This window comes from Pipra filicauda, unplaced genomic scaffold (assembly GCF_003945595.2).
Source record: "Pipra filicauda isolate LSUMZ 115617 unplaced genomic scaffold, ASM394559v2 scaffold273_size1055052_pilon, whole genome shotgun sequence".
Taxonomy (NCBI): domain Eukaryota; kingdom Metazoa; phylum Chordata; class Aves; order Passeriformes; family Pipridae; genus Pipra; species Pipra filicauda.
The window spans coordinates 322,291-341,838 of record NW_024104391.1 but is presented as its reverse complement, the minus strand read 5'-3'; the positions used below and the strand labels follow the sequence as shown (position 1 = coordinate 341,838).

The 19,548-nt window shown below is 39.4% G+C and overlaps 1 protein-coding gene across 24 annotated transcripts in view; it reads left to right on the top strand.

The window, feature by feature from the left end:
- ESRP2 (epithelial splicing regulatory protein 2) overlaps positions 1-19,548 on the top strand; it is a 180,198-nt gene that overhangs the window by 142,614 nt on the left and 18,036 nt on the right. For 21 of the 24 annotated variants that reach the window (XM_039382525.1, XM_039382524.1, XM_039382521.1 and 18 more), the window contains 5 exons: positions 15,013-15,126; positions 16,880-16,994; positions 17,702-17,800; positions 17,911-17,965; positions 18,777-18,887. In XM_039382525.1, coding sequence (XP_039238459.1) covers positions 15,013-15,126; positions 16,880-16,994; positions 17,702-17,800; positions 17,911-17,965; positions 18,777-18,887 — 494 coding nt within the window. The remainder of the gene's footprint in view (positions 1-15,012; positions 15,127-16,879; positions 16,995-17,701; positions 17,801-17,910; positions 17,966-18,776; positions 18,888-19,548) is intronic. The other 3 variants (XM_039382537.1, XM_039382535.1, XM_039382536.1) reach the window with 3 other exon arrangements.

Genomic DNA, 19,548 nt, shown 5'->3' with positions numbered 1-19,548 from the left:
GGTGAACTGAGTGCTGCTGAATGAGATGTATTGCAGTTGCAGAATACTACTGAGTAGAAAAATGTGAGGATTTTTATTTAACAAAGTGGGAGATCTCTTGTTTAAGTGTGTATTTGGAACTGTCTTGAGCCTGTGACATAAGCCTCTAAACATGCATTAGCTACACCACTCACCAAGGGGAAGAGTTTTCTTCCTGCATTACTGTTACAGTCTTGCTAGGTTTCGTTGTTCAGATCCTCAAATCACAGGGCTGGCTTATTTAGCACACTACTTATGTTTTTTCTAATTAGCTGCTGTAGCTTTATAGTTTCTCAATTTCCAAGCTTTTAAGGGGGAACAATTATTTTCGGTTGCTCTCTGAAACCTTGCAGAAATGAAGGCTTGCTTTTAAAGAGCAAAACCAAAATGAACTTTGCCTTTCTCTCAGCCCCATTACTTTGTCATTAAAAAGCTGACATCCTCATGTGCTTCTCTGATTTTAGCCATGGGGGTTCTAAGTTAAAGATTGCATACGAAGTTGAAAGTGTTGTGCATTTCTTAATTTTTCACATACAGAAAGCCTGGCTGAATCAGTGTGACTTGCCTTAAGACATGTTACTTTCCTTTTGCAAGGCAATATTTGCATGTCTTCCTGACAAAGGATAAGTCTAGGAAAAGCTAATAATTTTGGAGAGCTGTCTGAAGTATTTAGCTGTAATTACCACCTTACTTTGAACGATACACATAAAAAGGGAGAGGTTCTCAAGTGAGAGCTGGGTTTGCTTTTGGACCTGTTGAAAGCATCGAGATTACATCTATGGATTGACATTTAAGTATTAAAGTTTGCTTAAAACACAGTCCTAATCTTGCTGATCTTTCATCACACTGTACATTGAATCCAATATGTGAATGATTATTTCGATTGATATTCTTAAACAGAGAAAGATAAAGCTGGGCCTTTTCTTCCCCCCACTCCCCTAAACAATGCACAAATTTAAAATAGAGTGGTTGCCATTTCAGCAGGTGATAGCAAATTACCAGTTCTCTAAAGTATGTTTGGATGCCTATTGATCATCCAGCTGAGCTGCAGGTGCAGTTTATTTTCAACACATTCAGCAAGAAACAAGCTGGTTAAATGAGCATTTGGAAACAAATGGGATGGGGGGAGAGATGGAAGAACCAGTGAATTCCTCTAACCTGATAAACCGGTTACAACTTTTTTTTTTTAAGAGAAACTTGTTCTGCAGCCTCTTCTTCACAAAATGCTAGCAGAAAGCTTTCTTGGCTCCCCTGCCAGCTGTCACACCTTCATTTTGCAAAAATGATTTTTGGAATATATTTTTAATACACCTTTCAATCTTCAAACTGCAGAAAAAAGGAAAATGCGAGGTGATTTTTTTTTAAAATTATTTTATTTTTTTGTGTCTCAGGGTTGGTTCTACAACTTCAGGTTATTTGGTGACTGCATCATCTCAATAAAACCCTTAACAGAGTCTGTATTTTGGAATATTTGCTGGGTCTGAGTTGTGATGTTCTGGAGCAGGTGCTTGGCAAACCTTTGGCAAGTGTTACCGGACAGGCTGTTCTTTCTATAACTAATACTTGGGGTGTAGTTTCACAAGATTTGGCTTCAGCAGTGAAGCTGCTTCTTTCCTGCCCCTACACCATACTTTGTGATCTTTTTGTCGTGTCAGTGAAACTCTTTTGAAGCTGTGCTATAAACAGGATCACTGGGATGAGCAGGTGGGGTGGGAGCTTCTCAACTGCTTTGCTGTCCAAGCTCAGGTCCCATGAGACTCCACCCTTGGCTGTGTTTGCATGACCCAACATGTTTGGCGATACCAGCTCCAGGTGCCTCTGCCCCCGCACTGGGTTCTCACGCTGCAGTTGGATGGAAACTGGAGTGGCACCTTTCCCTTAGGTGGGTGCTGCTGCATGGACTCACCTCACCTGCATTATGACAATACAAAAGTTTTGGGGGCTGCAAATTGCACTGGAGCAGGGCTCTGTTCTGAGTTAAACCAGGTCTGGTTTGCAGCAGTTCTGTTTGGTACACAGTGTGGCAGATGAGGTAGTTTTTCTGAGGGCAGCCATAACACTAAGGTGTGGGTGAAAGGAGAGGAACATTTTAAGATATGCAGGCCACCAAGCCGTTTGTGTGGTGAAACTGGCCTTGGTGTGGTATCAGCAGTGAGTGATGAGGATTTCCTGATAGTCACAAGGTGGCCTTCAGGTTGTCAGGGCAGGTACGTGATAAACTCCTGCTCCTATAGGAGAGCTGAGTGTTCTGTGTGCATGTAGCCTTATGTGGAGTTCTTATTATGTATTGACATCTAATAGCCTCCTATTTTTGTAGATAAATTATGTTTGATACCTAATATTGGACTATCATCAGTATTTTCTGTCAGGAATTAAAGATGTGCTAATGCTTCCTGTAGCTGTAGGCTGCTACAGCATAGAGTCTTTTTTTTAGCACTGAAAATGGATGGCTAACTCTCATTTCAGAAACTTAGTTATAATTCAGTTGTTGATGGTATAGGTAAACTATGTTTTCATTTACAAATTCTCAGTGCTACCCAGGTTCTACAACATTATTATTGAAACACTCAAATCTGCTCCCTCAGAAACAGAGAAGAGTTAATAGCAGAAACAGTTCCTCTGTTATGTATGTTATACATAAGTATAAATGAATATACATATGTAGATCATGTGAACGCATTTGTTACTGGCAGTATTTTTGTTCTGTTAGGTTTTGCAGGAAAGCAGCAACCTTACCTTTTCTGAAGGCTGCAGGACTTTTATCTGAATTCCTCAAGTATTCCCTGTAGGGAATAGGAAGGTTCCTTTGCTTTGTTCCTATATTTAGGTTCATTTCACTTCAGAATGAACAGAGAATTAGATAAATTAATTTGTCTAAAGCTGCATATTCTTTTCTTTGCAGGCATAAAAATGTCCTAGTCTTGGCTAGCTGGCTATCTTCTCTTAAAATCTGAAGTGCCAACATTCATTCAAAGTAAATAATTTGGCCCAGTGGTTTGAGGATAAGTATGAGTAGAATTTATGATAGTGGATGTTGCTACTTTTTCTGATAGTTGAACAGTAACATTAAATTACCAAGTCTGAGTGGATTAGCATGTACAGACACACGAACTTTACTGTGGCCTGTCCAGAATAGCTTGAACTGCCTGTCTTCACACAGAGTCATCTTGTGCAGTGTTTGAGAACTGTGTCACTGGCACATCTGGATGTTCTCACAGCTATAATTCTGACTACTTGCATTCATCTTAAAATTGTACTTGTAGCTTTTTCTTTTAAGTCTTTTTCTTTAAGACACCAAAACAGAAAGAAGCATTTTAATGCAAAGATTGCTGGATTGCATGATCCTCTAAAGACTTTGAACTTCTTTCCTCTAACTTGCTGTAAGTAGCTACTGAAAAAATCACTGGAAATGTGTTAATGAATTATTGTTGGGGTTTTCAAAAGTGGCCGAGGAATAAATGAGTCATAGAGGATTTCAACGTGTAGATGTGGCACTTGGAGACATGGTTTGGTGGTCGACTTGGCAGTGTTAGGTTAATGGTTGAACTCAGTGATCTTGAATATCTTTTCCAACCCAAATGGTTCTCTGATTTGTATTCTACTATTTTGACAGTAAGCATACATGCAGTTCTATGTGTTCTTACTGTAAACTGCTTAGAAAACCTTGTGTGGCCGCTCTGGATTGTCTGCAGACCTGTGCTGTTCCCCTCTTCCTTTCATTTGGAAAGGCTTGCACAGTTCTTCAATCCCTATGTTGGTTTACTTGTTTGTTTTTTTTTTTCTTTTCCCCCCTTTTTAAAAACCAGAACCCTTTAGTTATGCACAGAAGTTCTTGGGTGCCTGAGCACTGCCAAATGAGGGCAACCTCTCTGTCAGCATGTTAACATGTTGCAGCACTTCTCTGCAGAACAGTTACTTTTGAGACTGATGCCCAGATTCCTACCTGCTCTGGAAAAGCTTTTTGCGTATAATGGTTGCTGCTTTGCATAAAACCTTCAGAGACATCATATTGTGTTCCTTCATGATCAGCTTCTGTTAGTTATGACTTTATTTCAATAAAGGGGGGCAAATATTGGTACTCTAAAAGACAACCTCACGTGTGTCCTAAGAGAACACTTAATCAGAAGTCATGTTTGCTCTACAAACCATTTTTCAGTGCTTTGCTCTGATAAATTCATGTTGATATTCTTTAAACAGTTCACAACTTACTACTCCAGTATACTTCTATACAGTAGCCTCTGATTTTGCTTTATTTATAAACATCTGCTTTACTAATTTGTCCCTTATTCATTAAATCCACATACTGTGAAGGTACATATGAGTTATAAAATATTATGCAAAAGGTATTGGAAATTGAAATTCAAATGCTCCCCCCTTGTGATGAGTGACAAAACAAGAACCAAAATCGATGCTGCCACTTCTCCCAAACTTCCATTGCAAAATATTTTAGTTTCTCTTTCCACCTGCCACCTGTCTCTGTAGAGCTGCACTGGGCAGAGAGGTGCACAAGGTGTTGAGAAATGGATATTGTGTTAGCACAAAAATATTGGATAGAAACTTAATTTTAAGATTAAGAAGCAGTTGCATTCTTTTTTTTACAAAAACTTGGCTTCTGTGATGATTTTGAACACCTGTTATCTTAAATGGTTCTGTTACTAGAGCTCTAGGACAGTCTTAGAATTGTGTTATTCTTACTGGATTCAAAGCTTAATTAGCGGGGTTTCCATTCTCTGGTTCTAATTCTAGAGAAACTGAAGCATGTGCTGTAACATTATCATGAGTTGTGTGGACATTGGCAGTGTGTGAAATTAATTCTGCCATAATTTCTGTAAAGATGTTTACTTTCCTGATCAGTAATTATGTTGCAGTGACTTACACTAAGAGTAAGGGAGCCATATATGCAACCTGAAATATAAAAGTGCAAAAACCATGTGGAGGCTTTGCTTTGTAAGTAGATCTTATTGTAGCTGAAAGTTAAATCAAGTTTCCTTTTCAGCTTAAGAAAGACACCAAACAGTGTATAATACATCAAACCTCTTGAATCAAATACTACTGGGTTGGAGTGGGATGCATGAGATTTAGAAATGGAAAATATGTAGTTGTCACAAGAATGACTGTAACAAAATTTTGGGATTTGCTTGAGTGTCTCAACCAGTGTTATTTCTTACAACAGAATTAAACTTACACAGGATGGACTTTAGCTTATTGTGAAGCTACATAAAGCATGTAAAATGGCACCATGTAAACATTAAGTGCCGGAGAAGAAAACTGCTGTTCTTGTGATATGCTTAAAGAAACTAAAGAAAATAGAAATCAACCCCCTTTTTCTATAAGTCTCAGATGCTGAGAATTGATCACAAGAAGCTGTGTGACTTGCTTCATATTTAGCTAAACTCCTTTCAAGTCTTTTCAGTCACAATAAATCACTTTGGAAACAAGAAGCTACTTGAAAGAGAGGATGTAGTTCTGTAAGGGGAAGCAACATCTAAATAATTAGTCCTCATTCTGTGTTGGGCAGGTGTGAATCCCTTGGAAGGCTAAGTGTAAATTTGGATCTTACTCAGTTGCAAACTGCTAAAGTCTTCATAATTTCTTACTCCCATTTGTCCTTATATCACTCATAATCAATTCTTGATGCATGGGATTGCTGCCCTAATCTGTGACTGGAGAATTTGAGAGACTGAAGGCAAGCTGATTTAGGGATCTAATTCCACTTCTTTACATTTTTGTGAAAGTATGTTTGTACAAGAAATGGAACACTCCCCATTTAGGAAGCGGAGCAGAGCCAGTTTATGAAATTTTTACTTTCTTTTGCTGATATTTGTAAGAGTTTGATCAAGAATCACTTTGATTATTATTATCTAAGAAAAGATATTTCATGGGTCTCAAGGCTGTTATTTGGGCAAGTCAATGCCTATGATATTCTTCCAGTGTAAGTTTGATGGAGAGGCAGGAGTATGAGAAAATTATGCAGGAAACTGAATTGTGAATAATAGGTGTCTCTTCATTCTTTTAATGTCTCCTCTCCTTTTTACCCTCCCTGGATGTAAAAACAACTTGAAAAACAACCCAATAGAAAAAAATGCTTTAATTTTGCAGGTATTGGCTCTTCTCCTCCAAATGGTTAAGCTTGCACTCCAAACAATGAGGTAGTGTTGAGTAAATAGAGCACTGCCATGCATTTCAGTCAATAGAGCCAGTGCTAAAGATCACATTGCTAATGAAAGTTTGTCCTTGAAACAGAGGTAAGTGGGAGGGGGGGAGGTAGAGAACACTGAGAGAGAGTTTGGGCTTAAATCAAGACTTTGGGAAATATTGCATTAATTAACATGGCATTAATTAAAACATCGAGTTTGGAAAGTATGTTCAACCTTGTCTTTCAGGTTGTAATGACTTGCTCTGTGAGCTGAGCTGATAGCAAGCAGCCTGTGAGGAGTGTGAGGCACCATTGTAATCATGCTTGAAATGTAGGCAAAAGGTTGACAGAGTAGGGATTTTTGCATTACTAATATTCAGAGTTTTCTTTTTGCTTAAAGTCAGACTCGTGAATAATCTGTGCTAACAAATGCTAAAATGTTTTGCAAGATATGCATTTTTTTGGCATTATTTTGTTAGTTTTAATAGCTAGTGGCCTCTTTCATACAGATTAATATAAAGGTGAAAACTTATTTTATCTCAGTGTTTCTTTATATAGCACTTTCCTGACACATAAAGTAGTAGTAAAGTAAGTCCAGAAACTCTGAAATTCTTATGCTGCTAGACTGGAGTACTTTATCTTATACAACACTAACTTCAAGTAGCTTATTTATGGAGTGCTCTGCATATTTCAACACTCTCTTATTAAAACAGGTTGTGCTTTTGAAGATAAAAGCCGTGACCTGATTGCTGTGACATTTAGATGGCCTGAGCTATGGTCTTGCCTTTTATGCTTAATGTATTACCTGAATTAGAAGCTGTAGATACCATAGCTGGAAAGCATGCAAATAATCTGGAGTTGCAAGCTCCCATCTAAGAAATAATTAAACAAAAATAGTCATAAAATGCTCAAGTGGCATGGCTTGGACAGATCTTTGTCTTGGCAGAAGGCTGGATGTTGGATGTTTGCATTCTTTCCTAGGAAGAATTAAAACTTATAGTTAACTATTGTTTACTTTGTCACACAAAGACCTGGTCCCAATTAAAATGAGCCACAGAAAGAAATAATGTGGAAGTTTCATCTTTAAGACAGTTTTGTCACAGTCCTGAGTCATGTTGCTCTGTTTTCTCTGCTCCACAAATTGTCACTGGACAGACAAACCATGACAACTGTTGCTCTGTTTCTGCATGTCGTGTTCTACCTGTTGCTGAACAATGCTAAACAAACTTATTTTTATGCAGGAAATTAGCTGTAAGTTTTAGCTCACTAAAGCTAAAAATTTCCAGTCCCTTTATGTAATTCTGGAGGAGTATAATGAATTTTGAAGTACTTTGCTATGTTTTGTTGAATGGAAGGATGCAATAAACTTGAAGAGTACCTTCCATTTTTCTCCCTTGAAATCTTGCAGTAATTCTAAGAGGTATCTGTAGGCTGTGTGCCTTCCTGGCTTGAGAAACCTGTGATGACCTGTCTGATGACCAAAAGGAGGAGGACAAGGTGATATTGCTTCCTGTAACTTTGGCTTCCTAACGAAGTAAAAAATAAAAGTGAATATCATAAATAGCATTAAAAATATAATTCTGTGGTTTTCAACTACTGCTTTTGAAGATTTATGTCTGGAATTCCATGGCAGAGACCCCCAAGCATAGGATAATTGAGACCTTAACCCTGCTGTTACCTTTGTTGGCACATGCCATAGGTGGCAAAGAATTAGTTTCTTTCTATGAGAGAAGCAATAATATGACTGTGTCTATATAAGCAGCTTGTGTAGATGAAACTGCTTTGGATCTAGAGAAGCAGCAGGATGTGTGGTACTTGGTTTGCTATAGTTGGGGCTCTACTTGGGAAAGATTATGGAAGGACAGCAAGATTAATAGTAGTAAGAAGCAGCCCAATATACATGAGAAGATGGTCTACAGTCCTTGAAGCTCAGTGCCACATCCTGCCTCTCCTACAGGCTGAGGAGAGCAAACCTGCTCTTGCATTTGTAAATTCCAAAGTAGGATGGAAACCCCGACTGGTTTGGGGTAATATGTACATCTCTCTCTCTGGAATGTGTTTATGGTGGCCTTTGTGACTGATTACTCACTCTGTTCTTTAATACAGTCTATAGGACATCAGGAGCCATAAGGTGATCTGTAACTTGGCTGGTCATATCAAGCAAAGTGATATTGTCTGTGGCAATCTGGAAATGAAACCCATGCTTTTGTCCAGGCTAGTCTGCAGTCACTAAATAATCTCAGGCATTAGTGTTCGGAAGAACAAATAATTGCCTTCCTCTTGGTAGGAGAAATCAAACTGGCAATATTATTTTTGAACATTTCTAGTGAGTGGACTTGGGCTTCCTCTGTCATTTCCTGCATGTTTGCCCTGCAAAGAAATAAAACCAAGGGGCAATTTCTTTTTCATGTTTGTGTCTGAATAGTATCTAAATACAGTAATTTTTCCTATTTAGCTGTAAGGGGAAAAGAAGTTAACTGCAGCTTATGGCTGCACTGGGGCTTACCCTTTTTTCTTTTTTTTTTCCATACTGCAATTTCAGCACAAGGTCACCATGTATCCATTATCAGCCATGTGGAATAGCAGTTAACAGATGAACAAAGGCAAGGGCTTACTCTGGGATTCTCTGTTTAAAAAGTTACCCAGCACAATAAAGGGTTATCATACTTGTAAATACTGCTGAAATGCAGTCTGTGCACCTCCCAGTGGTATTGACATGCTTTAAATTCCTCCATTGCATGGATAAGGCTGATATTATCACCATGGGTGGAAGAGTGAAGGAGCAGAAAAGGCCCATGGAGTGTATTGTAAACAAATGTGAAACCCTCACGTGTGGGATCTGAGGCACCAAGTCCAAGGGAAAATATTTCTCTGGGTTGACATGTCGTGGTATGTTGTGTGTGTGCAAGCTTTGTACCTCAAAGCCATGGCTTGTTACTCTGGGGTTTTCTTGTGCTGCATTAGATCCTTTAAGTCTTCAGACAGACTTCAGGGTTGCTGGATGATGTTTTTCAGTGATGCTTCAATCTCTCCTATGTTTTGGTGGCAGACAAGTTCTGTTAATGAGATTTGGCTGCCTCTCAGCTCTTGATCTCCACTTTCCCTCCCATCCCAGAAAATATGTCCTTCCCAACCCCCCCTACCGTGGGTACACTATGGTGGCATTGATAGTGGAGCTGCAGAGGAGGCAAAGCAGAGTCCAAAGAGGTCAGTCCCACCAGCACTGAGGGTGGAACCACCTGTAGCTGTGGTCCAGCCCAACCCTGAAAGCAAGGGCACTAGAGCAGGCTGGCAAGGACCATGTCCAGTGCTGAGCATCTTCAAGGATGGAGACTGCAGCTTCTCTCAGCAGCCTGTTTCAGTGTTCACCTGCTGGAGATTTCCTTCCAGGAACCACACCTGCAACTATATAATTGGGTTTGGGTATTCTTTGGCAATAAATTGTAAAGGACTTAGCATAAAATCAGGCTTTGAGGCAAGAACTGCAGTATGTTTGCCTGTTGAAGCAGAACCTGGAGTAGAAAATCTTCAGAGAGACTGTTTTCTTTTGTTTTGCAAAACATTGATCTAAAATGTTAAATTTGTTCAAATTCTCTTGACAGGCTTTATGCCAAATCAAGTATCATCTGTCTCGTGTCTTCAGTTTTGGCTGGACCAGATGTGATTTGTTCTCCCATCTAAATCAAAAGATGGCATGGAAGTCAAAATGAGCCCTTTTTACTATGCTGATTGGCAGAAACTAGGCCATGGTGTAATCACCAATGGCAAACTCTGGCCAATTCAGTGACACACTTGTCGATGGCACTGATTTGGAACCAGACCCCCACACTGTGAGGACCATTCTTTGTGCAGAGACTTTTAACAAATCTAATAACTCATCTTTCTACTTGGGAATAGATTCACATGTAGCTTAAGCATGGATTACAGGCTAAGCTGTTTTCTGGATTTTTATATTGTGCTTTAGCATGGCATTCCAGACCTAGTTTAATTGCAAATGCTTTTAATTCTGAAGCTCTGAGAATAATTCTGTGTCTTGCCTGGTGCTGTTAGCTGTGATGGGTCAGTAGGGCCAAAAGAAGCAAAACAGAGGAACAGAGGAAAGGATCACATTTTGAAGACTGACTAGGAGTTGCTGGAGGTCTGATGAGTAAGAAGCGGTCAAATTTTGTTATTTCTCAGGAGTGATTTAAAGAGAGAATCCCCTAGAGTACCTTGGTGTTTTAGAAATGGTGCCATTGACAGCATGGATGCATTCTGTGTCTGAATTATCTCAGTATTTCATTACCCTGCCAGGCACAGATGCAGTGGCCTTTCTCAAGGATGAGAGCTATTTTTGGTTAAGGAAATGGGAATATCCAAATATCCAGAGGTTTATTTTAGTGTTTTGTGCATCATAACTATAGAAAGAGCTTAATGAAGAATCTTCTTATTTGTCTAAGATCCATAGCTTTGTTTGTATAGTTAAGGCAACACGAAGGGGGCTGTCATTTCAGTCCCTTGGGGTTCATTTGTAAAAAACACAGCAGCTTGTGCTGGCTTTCATCCAGCTTTGCTGCTGGCAGAACATGTCTCTTCACTCTCTTTGTACTCTCAGCTGCACAACCAAAATCACGTTTAGCCAGTTTTTCAAACGGGTGCTCAAAGTCTGTCCTTCCCTCTCATCACCTTTTCTCTTAGAACTGTTTTTGGTTTCATGGAGGCAAATGTTTGGTTGTTTGGTTCTTCCTCTTCTCTCTGTTCAGTTTTTAATCTTGGTATGGAATTATGGAACATATTCCTTTAAATATGGAATGACTCATCAGAGCTTTCTACAGGACAGACTGATCTGGTGGAATAAGCACTAGAGGTGGAGGGTGATGCCAATAGACTGGTTCTTGCAGTTGAAATGAGGGCTAGTTGCAAGATGCAGGCAGTGGTAATTAACACTGTATAACTCTGCTATGAGGAGATTAACAGGGCAGACAGGGTGTGGAAGCTTGGAGGAAGCCTTAAGGTGGGGCAGCTTTTCATGCTAAAGTGGGGGAGTGCTGTGGAGGGCAGGATGAAGGTGAATGACAGGAGGTAAATAGCTGAGATGGTTTTTATAAGGAGAGTGAAGGAGATGTGGATGGAATTTACCAAATGACAGAGTTGTGGACAGGTCGTTCAACATGTGAGACAGGAAAACGTAATGTAAATCTGGCACTGGTCTCAACTTGTCCTCAGCTTGCTACATTTGGGTGTATGCCCGGTCATGGCTGGTTTTTGAAATGCTGCCTGAAAGTTGTGGTGCAAGAAAGGAGGCTGAAAATGGCTTTTCGTCAGGAACGCTGAATTGCTTAACTGCTGTGGCTTCTGTTGTGCTTAACAATGTGGCTTAATAAACACCCCTGCCCTGATTGCTTTAACACCTTCCACACATGTGATATGGTGGGTGTATCTATTGCCTAAAAGACTTGAAGGTCCAGCCTAATCTGGAACAACCCGAGCTAGTCCACTGCTATGCTTTTTGTACTCAACCTTTGCAGAATTTGGTGACATCTCACATAGATGAAGGAGCTGCTTCAGGCTGGTCTCAAATATCTGTCATTCCTCTGGGGCAGTGCTGTGCTTCCTGTTTTGCCCCATGTTCTCCTCCTGGGTGAATCTACCTGTTTGCACTGTTCCCTCATTCTCTCCTCAGTTAACCCCTGCCATAGTTAAGCTGTTTTGGATGGGAAGGACTGTTTATGTCTCCTGACTATTCTTCCTGCACTCTTTTTGCCCTCTTCTGCAGCAGCACACCCCAAAGTTTGAAAATGGCTGGTTTTGAAATACAAGTTTCTAAATAAGCTCTCAGCAAGGCCTGCCAACCTTGTGGAGGTTTATCAAAAGCACTTTAAGCTGCTGGCATCTAGTAAGAACAGTAGAAAATTGTTTTGACATGTTGGTTGTCTCATTGGAAAGGAGTTTGCAGTGTCAAATATTGTCCCTGAAGCTTAATAAATATACAGTGCAAATATTAGGGCTAAGTAAAAAAATAAAAATTAATGCTGCCTCTTGGGAGTTCTTTAAACCTGAGTATGCTTCGAATACTGGTGTCCTTATGCAATATTTTACTACTTTGGTGTCTTCTCACTCTGGGCTTCTGAAAGTAGCTGTGTTGTGTATCTGTCTTTTCAGCTGTAGGTTGTGTGGGAAACACCACATGGGAAAAAAAAAGAAATATTTCAGTGAGCAGTCCCGATTTATACGAACTTGACTTACACCATTTGACCTGAGCATTTCCGCCCTTGTCCAAGCATTTTTCTCTTATTGTTTTCTAACTTGATAAAGTTTTTTTGAACTACAGTTCTTATGTTTTGTTTGTACAGCAGGAGGCTGCACACAATTATTGCTTCCTTCAAATTGTGTGGGTTGGATTTCTTCTTGTATCTGACCAAAATAGCTCTCTAACTGCACTTTTGTTATTGTCTCTTGAGCATCTTCAGAAGTACAGGGTATGAAGTTGAAGATTTGGGGAGTGTTTTATTATGTTTCATCAGGAAGATTCTGTTTCCTTTTGGGGAGAATCCATGTATGCCTTCTGAAAGCTGATTCCTATCACCATTTCCAATCCCTTTTTACAAATATTTGCTCTTTACTGTGCCCAGAAGTTAAAACAGAAAGTGATAAGTTGCTGCATTTAGTGAGAAGGCAAATCTCCTCATGCATGTTATTGTGGAGAGAATATTTGTTGTTGGTCTGTGACTGTGGCAGTACAGAGAACTGCATTTCTGAAGTGGTTCCTTTTGAGTCCACTGGAATTTTCTTCTTTTTCTGGTGTTTACACATCAGCTGAGGTATTTTGAGCACTCTCAGATCTCAGTTTTCTGACTTTAAATCATCCTTGAACAATGACTTGCTTTATAGCCTCAGGTTCTTCAAGACTTCAGCGTGTGGTAGGAATGCAAACCTGTACTAGCAATTAAGAGGAAACTGGCTTTCTGAATCTGCAAGGGCTTGGGTTTGTTGATTTTTTTTTTTTTTTTTGAATGTGTGTATGATGTGTTTGTTCTTTCCGTGTGTTTTGGTAGTGTGCAAAGAATTGCACTGTAAAGGGTTTTTTTAGGGGGGAGATATTTCTCTCTTCTTATAGTTTCAGATATGTTCTCTGCTATTAAATAACTTCATTTTATGTGCCTCTCCTTACCCAGCTCTGCCCTCGGTTTTCTGTTTTGATGTGTAATACCCACTTCTACAGGATTTCTGAGCTCAGAATGGTAGTGGAACGCGGTGAGATGCCCCAGCCTGGAAAATGGCCTGGATTGCATTGGAGCAGTTATTTGGAAATAAAGCCTGGGTAATCATATCTCTGCTCCTTCTAAATCACGTTGAAGACACACTCTGTCCCTGGCTGGATTGTGGAGCTGTGGGATCATTGGGATCGTTTGTGTTTGTTCCCTCTGGGCTGCATCGTTTGTGTTTGTTCCCTCTGGATTGTGGAGCTGGGATCATTGGGATCGTTTGTTCCCTCTGGATTGTGGAGCTGTGGGATCATTGGGATCGTTTGTGTTTGTTCCCTCTGGATTGTGGAGCTGTGGGATCATTGGGATCGTTTGTGTTTGTTCCCTCTGGATTGTGGAGCTGTGGGATCATTGGGATCGTTTGTGTTTGTTCCCTCTGGATTGTGGAGCTGTGGGATCATTGGGATCGTTTGTGTTTGTTCCCTCTGGATTGTGGAGCTGTGGGATCATTGGGATCGTTTGTGTTTGTTCCCACGGGATTGTGGAGCTGTGGGATCATTAGGACATGGGCTTTCTGAGCAGAGACTGGAATGATGGAAAGCATCACATGTGTTGATGATAAAACAATACTACTCTCTTTTCTCCCCATACACAGGTTAAAGGACAACACAAAGATATTGTCTGAGTTGCAAGTCAACTTGTAATTTGCTTTTGGTTGTTTTGGAGTTGTAAGCTGTTGCTGAAAGCACTGGGTGGCTGCTGCATCATGATGATAATTATTGCTTTGTTTGTGAGGTGGTGCTTTCCTCGGAGGGAGTAGCATCAAGAGGGAAGCTTAAAATAATTATATTTGTCCCCTTGAAAGTTAGTTAACAAGCTACTGTTTACTGATATGATGTAGGTACTATAATATGGTAGTTGGCTGTTATGAGCAAGGAATTTTAACAGTGGTATGGAGTAAAAAAAGTTTGGAAACTTGTGTAAGGATGGAAACTAACATTGAACAAGATCATTCCTCTTGAGAAGTAACCTGCTGGGGATTATCCATCCTACAGGTAGGGAATAATTTTGTTTTATCTAGTGTTCATAGCTCTGTATCTCCATATATATATACCAAGAACTTTAACTGGCTTGGATCTGACTTCATTATAATTTCACTTTTGAAGGTATTAGACCATGATCTGTTGGCTATTCCTAGCATATTACTTTTGAAACATTAGTAAATCCTGATGGGTAGCTTTTTTCTTTTTGAAGTTGAAAAAATAAATTATTAAGGCAATAACCAAAGTCAAAGGTGCCAAAACTGAAGAAAAGGTATTGCAAAATCAGTATTGGGATTAATCTTGAAAATTCTTTCAAATATTTAATAACTTCTATTATAGTTTAGGCTTTGTATGTTACCAATATAATACCATGACCTTATCTTCCTGTTTGGTCTTTTTACTATACTCTGGGTGTTCTTATTTTCTATTGCACAAAAGCATACCATTTATTGCTTACTTTTATCAGGAGCCCATGTCTGTTCTCCATCATGTCTTTTTTAAAAACTTCTGCAAAGTGCTGAATTACTTTATCCTAAAAAAAAAGTAAAGGTGCTGGAATAATGGTAAGTGCTTGTTTCATGAAATTATGTCTCTCAGTCAATACAATGAAATTTATCATTTTGTTTTTCAGTTTAGTCAGCTGGTATCCAGTGATTTGAAAGTACTTGGAAGGAGCTCTTACACACTCTGCAGTGATGGCCAGTTACTCATTCGACAAGTCCTCCACCCAGAAACATCCAAAAAGGTATGAGATCAGAACCGATGCAAAAAAGCAGCACTGTGTTTTAAGGACATCAAAGAAAATAGCTTGTGTGAGTTTGAGGGGAGCCACTCAATTCAACCTTGTGAACTACAGTGTTTTAAGACTATCTGAGATGGTTCCTTCCCAGTCTCAAGGGAGTAGCAAAGTAGTTATTCTTGGCACTTGCTCTTGAAAGTCAGTTACAGTACCTGGACTCCCAGATGAGCATAATGAAGAGGAAAATTAGGAATGACAGGATAGAGACAATGACAGTACAAGTGCTTTAAATTCTGTGTCTCAAGGAGCGGAAACAAAGGTCCTGATCTGATCTCAGCAGAAGTGATGGAGAATTATTGCTTTGCTTAGGCTTGTGTAAAGCCCAGATTGTGTGCAGGGCCATGGCTTTCTCCCAGGCTCTGAAATCAGTGGGAGCCCTGTGGCAGTGCCCTGTGCAGGGGCAGCATGCAGGCAGTCCTTGCCCTGGAGAATGGCAGGGGTTCTCCAGCAGCGTTTATTCAGCAGGAGGCAGAGCTGCAGCTCTTGCCTTTGTGTAAGGTGGTGGGTCTTGAGTTTGCCTGCTTGCCAGCCTGCAGGAACCCCACAGGAACCCCACAGGGATGAGAGCTGCTGACATGGAAGGAGTTTACCAGTTGTAGGGTTTTCTTCTCTATGTAAGAGTATTGGCTCATGCCGAGTTTCTACAAGTATTAGTTTGGTGTTTGTGTTGTATTAAAACTTAACACTGACTTTTTATGAAAAGCACATGTTTCTGTAGGGATGAGATAAGTAACGAAACAGGAATTATATTTGTCATTCAAACACACTGGTATTTTTTTTGTGGGGGTAATTCTTTGTACTTCCTCTTGAAACAAATGCACTAGACTAAAACAAACTGTGATGTTGTGGAAGAAATAATTCTCCACACCAGATGAAGGAATGCATCTGGTGTGGACAAATGATGTCAATCTGGTATCAAATGTTGAGTCTTTTAGTACTGCATTTCTTTCTCTTCGTTCTTTTTTTTTTCTCCTCCTTCAGTACTTTTTCATTTGCAAGTTTTTCTCTCTGCACATTGTTAGTAAGCCTCAGACCTTAGCTCTTGCTATTCCTACTATTCTAAAAAGCATTACCTTGTGACTTTTCTTAATTCATTATTTACAACTGCTTTATTTGGTAAAGCAGTTGGAGAGTGAGGGAGAAAGTGGAGAATTAGACCAAGTTATTTTTTTTATTCTTTGAGAAAATAAGCTAATGCCTGAGTAAAAGGCTACTTAAACATTTGTTTAATAGTGTTATATAATTAAAGTTCTTACCCAATACAAAACAGTGATGAATAAATAACTTGAAGTTGCTGAAATATATTTTGTGTACTGTAAAAATAGTTATTTTAACTTTGTCATCATGTTTGGGTACAATTCTGCTTCTCAGTGTAGCTGCAAAAGAGAAAATAGTGTCCTAAATGGGAATATTAAACAGCAAAACCTAGATATTTTAAAATATTTTTTCCAGCCATCTTCTCCAGCTGTTTTGCACAGGTCTGCCTCCCAGAAGCTATTTGGATTTGCTCATCTGGAGATCCAGTTCTGTACAGCTGTGGTTTTTGAACTGTGTTCCAAAGGAACCAAACTGCTCAAACACAGACAAGCTGGTGACATGCAACTATATGATTTTTGGGACTGCCTCATTCAATCTGGAAATATTAATGGAAATGTAAAGGAAAAGTGTGTACAAAACAACCCTTTTGCCTTCTTTGCAGAACCTGCTGCTGTCAGACTGCTTCTATTCCTTCTACGACCTGCGCAAAGAATTCCGCTCTTGCTACCCCAGTTCAGCCGCCGGCAAAGATCAGACCATCAAGACCATGGCAGAATGTATCCTTTTGCTGCAGCTTTTAGCTCAGAATCAATTATGCTTCCTCAAATTTTATGCCTGTGATAATTACAGGTTTTATTCTTCTAAACTAAGATATGAGGTTTAAAAACTCACAGGTAAAGTGAAAGGAATGTGAAAGCAGCATGTGTTGGGGGATCTCTGCTTGTAATTTTTTTCCTCCAGTTTGAGTCTAACACTGATTTCTAAACCATATTTAGTAACTTGTATTGATACTAGATCTTAAAGCAAAAGCTGAGCTGTCAGTGGCCTTTTCAGCACCAGATGACCTACAAGTTTCTACCGTTTGCGTATAATAGTAGTTCTTTTGCATGATCTTGACTGAACTGAGTTTAAAACAAAACCAAAACCCAAACAATACTCTACATCTAAATTCAAATTAGGAGCATTTCTGTGGACCACCTGAATGTGATTGAAGTTATTATGTTTTAAGTGATGGGAACTTATTCAGCTATTTTTTCTTAAACTGTAAACACTGAAATTATGTAAGCTCTTAATAGTTTTCAGACTGTTGACCATTAAAGTGAATATTAACCAGTTTATGAGCAGAGTAACATGTCTAATGTTCACATGTCCCTGCTAAGACAAGTAAATTTGATTACCAGTTCTGTGTTAATATCAGGAAAGCCTTATAACTTGTTTCCAAACAGTTGTGCAAGTCTGTTATTTTCTATAATCACCTGTTTAGATCTAGGCTTAGGGACAGATGAAGCAGAGGAGGACTTTGGCGTGTGGCAAGTGAAAACCATGGTGGCCATCATTTTCAGCATGCTCTCTGAAGGTGGTAGTAAGTAAACTATTTATAAGGAAAGAAATCTTTCTTTTCTGAAAGAATTGGGAGTGTCATTCTTAAGTAATCTCTGACTCTGGTTATATATAAACTTTGTTTTGTTGCAGATCACGTATTTACTGAGCCTGAAACTGTGAAACACAAGTATGAAACAGGCCCTTGGTAAGTGTCACAGTTGTTTACAAGCAAAGATGGGTCTTGTCTGTAGTAAGGAAGGCTTGTGAATATTTCCCTCTGTGAAAGCAGATTGGCTCCTGAGAACAGTAACAAGTTACTCAGCAGTCTGGTGTGGACAGACTGGAGCTGGCACGTTGGATGCTGTACTTTAGCCTCTTTAAAGTCACTGCAAGTTAAATGCTCTTTGTTCTCTTGCTGCTGGTTTGCATGGCAGTGAGGCTGGCTTATCTTACCCGGTGGTGAGGAAATATTTGTGAACTTTCCCTGAGTCAACAGGGTAATGGCCAGTGCACCCTATAGGCGACTGAGCTGTGTGCTGCTCCTGAAAGAGTCTTATATGCTGTGCTGTGTGCTGGGTTTAGGGAGAGAAGAAACAGGATGTTCTTTATTTTCAAATATATTGCAGTGACTGGAGAATGAAGCATTTTAGGCATAAGTAACTTGTGCTGATATTTAGGACTGCCCTGTATTCATCTATCTTTGATTGTTAGATTTTTTAAAAAAAATTAATCCAGTTCCTTATTACTTTACTTTAAGCCAGTTTTCCTATCTTTTTTTCATTTAAGGAACTGCAATGTGGTGACAAGATAGTGCATCTCTTCAGTGTTGTGTATATATAAAAGAATAATCCCAGCCATCTTTCCTTTCTTCGTTGAAATGAAAAATAGAAATAGAAAAGTCTCAACAGGAAATATACTCCCAATTTACAGTTAAATCTGTTGCAATCCAAAATTTGGTAAGATCATGGAAAACCTAGATTCAAGCTTACTTTGGCTTCTTTTTTTTTCTTGTGTAGTAGTAAATCTGAAACTGTGGACAGTGAGACAGTAATACGTGCCAGAGGTTTGCCATGGCAGTCTTCAGACCAAGATATTGCTCGATTCTTCAAAGGTCTCAATATTGCCAAGTAAGATAATAAGAATTTGCCTTGCTTTGTCTCTTTGTCTTTAATAGCAAGTTCCTTCAATATTTGTTTGACACATCCCCCACACTTCCCACTAGAGTCCTCACTTCCACTTGTCTTTCCCATTTGGCCCCTTCCTGTCCTGTGGTCATGATAAATGAACAGGTTTACCAGCCTTAAGTGTGTGAGAAAGAGTTTTGAGAGACTTATCAATTGAAAACCAACATACGTTCATTTATTGCTGGGATCTAAAGGGAGAAACTCCTATTGCATTTATCAAAGCAGAGTCCAGGGTACAACAGAAACTTTAATTTTGTGCCAGCTCTTCAGTGTTTTGCTATACCTCCTAAACAGGCCAGATTCACAAACCTCCCTGTTTGGAAGAAGTTTTCATATGACTCGTGTGTACACCTCTGTATAGATGTATGTCTGTATACATATATATATAGAGAGAGAGAAAGTAAGTTTAGTTTAGCATATCTGTCACTGTGTATTCTGGATTCTCAACACTGAGAAAATACAGTTCTTTATTTAGAGTTCTGAGGAAATCAAAATCTGCATCTCTGAGGTGATAGGAAGGGCTTGCAAACTTACATTTTCATGGAAGCTGAGAAAGTGGTGCAACCTGAGATCCATGATCTCGGTGGAGTAGATTTTAAAGTAT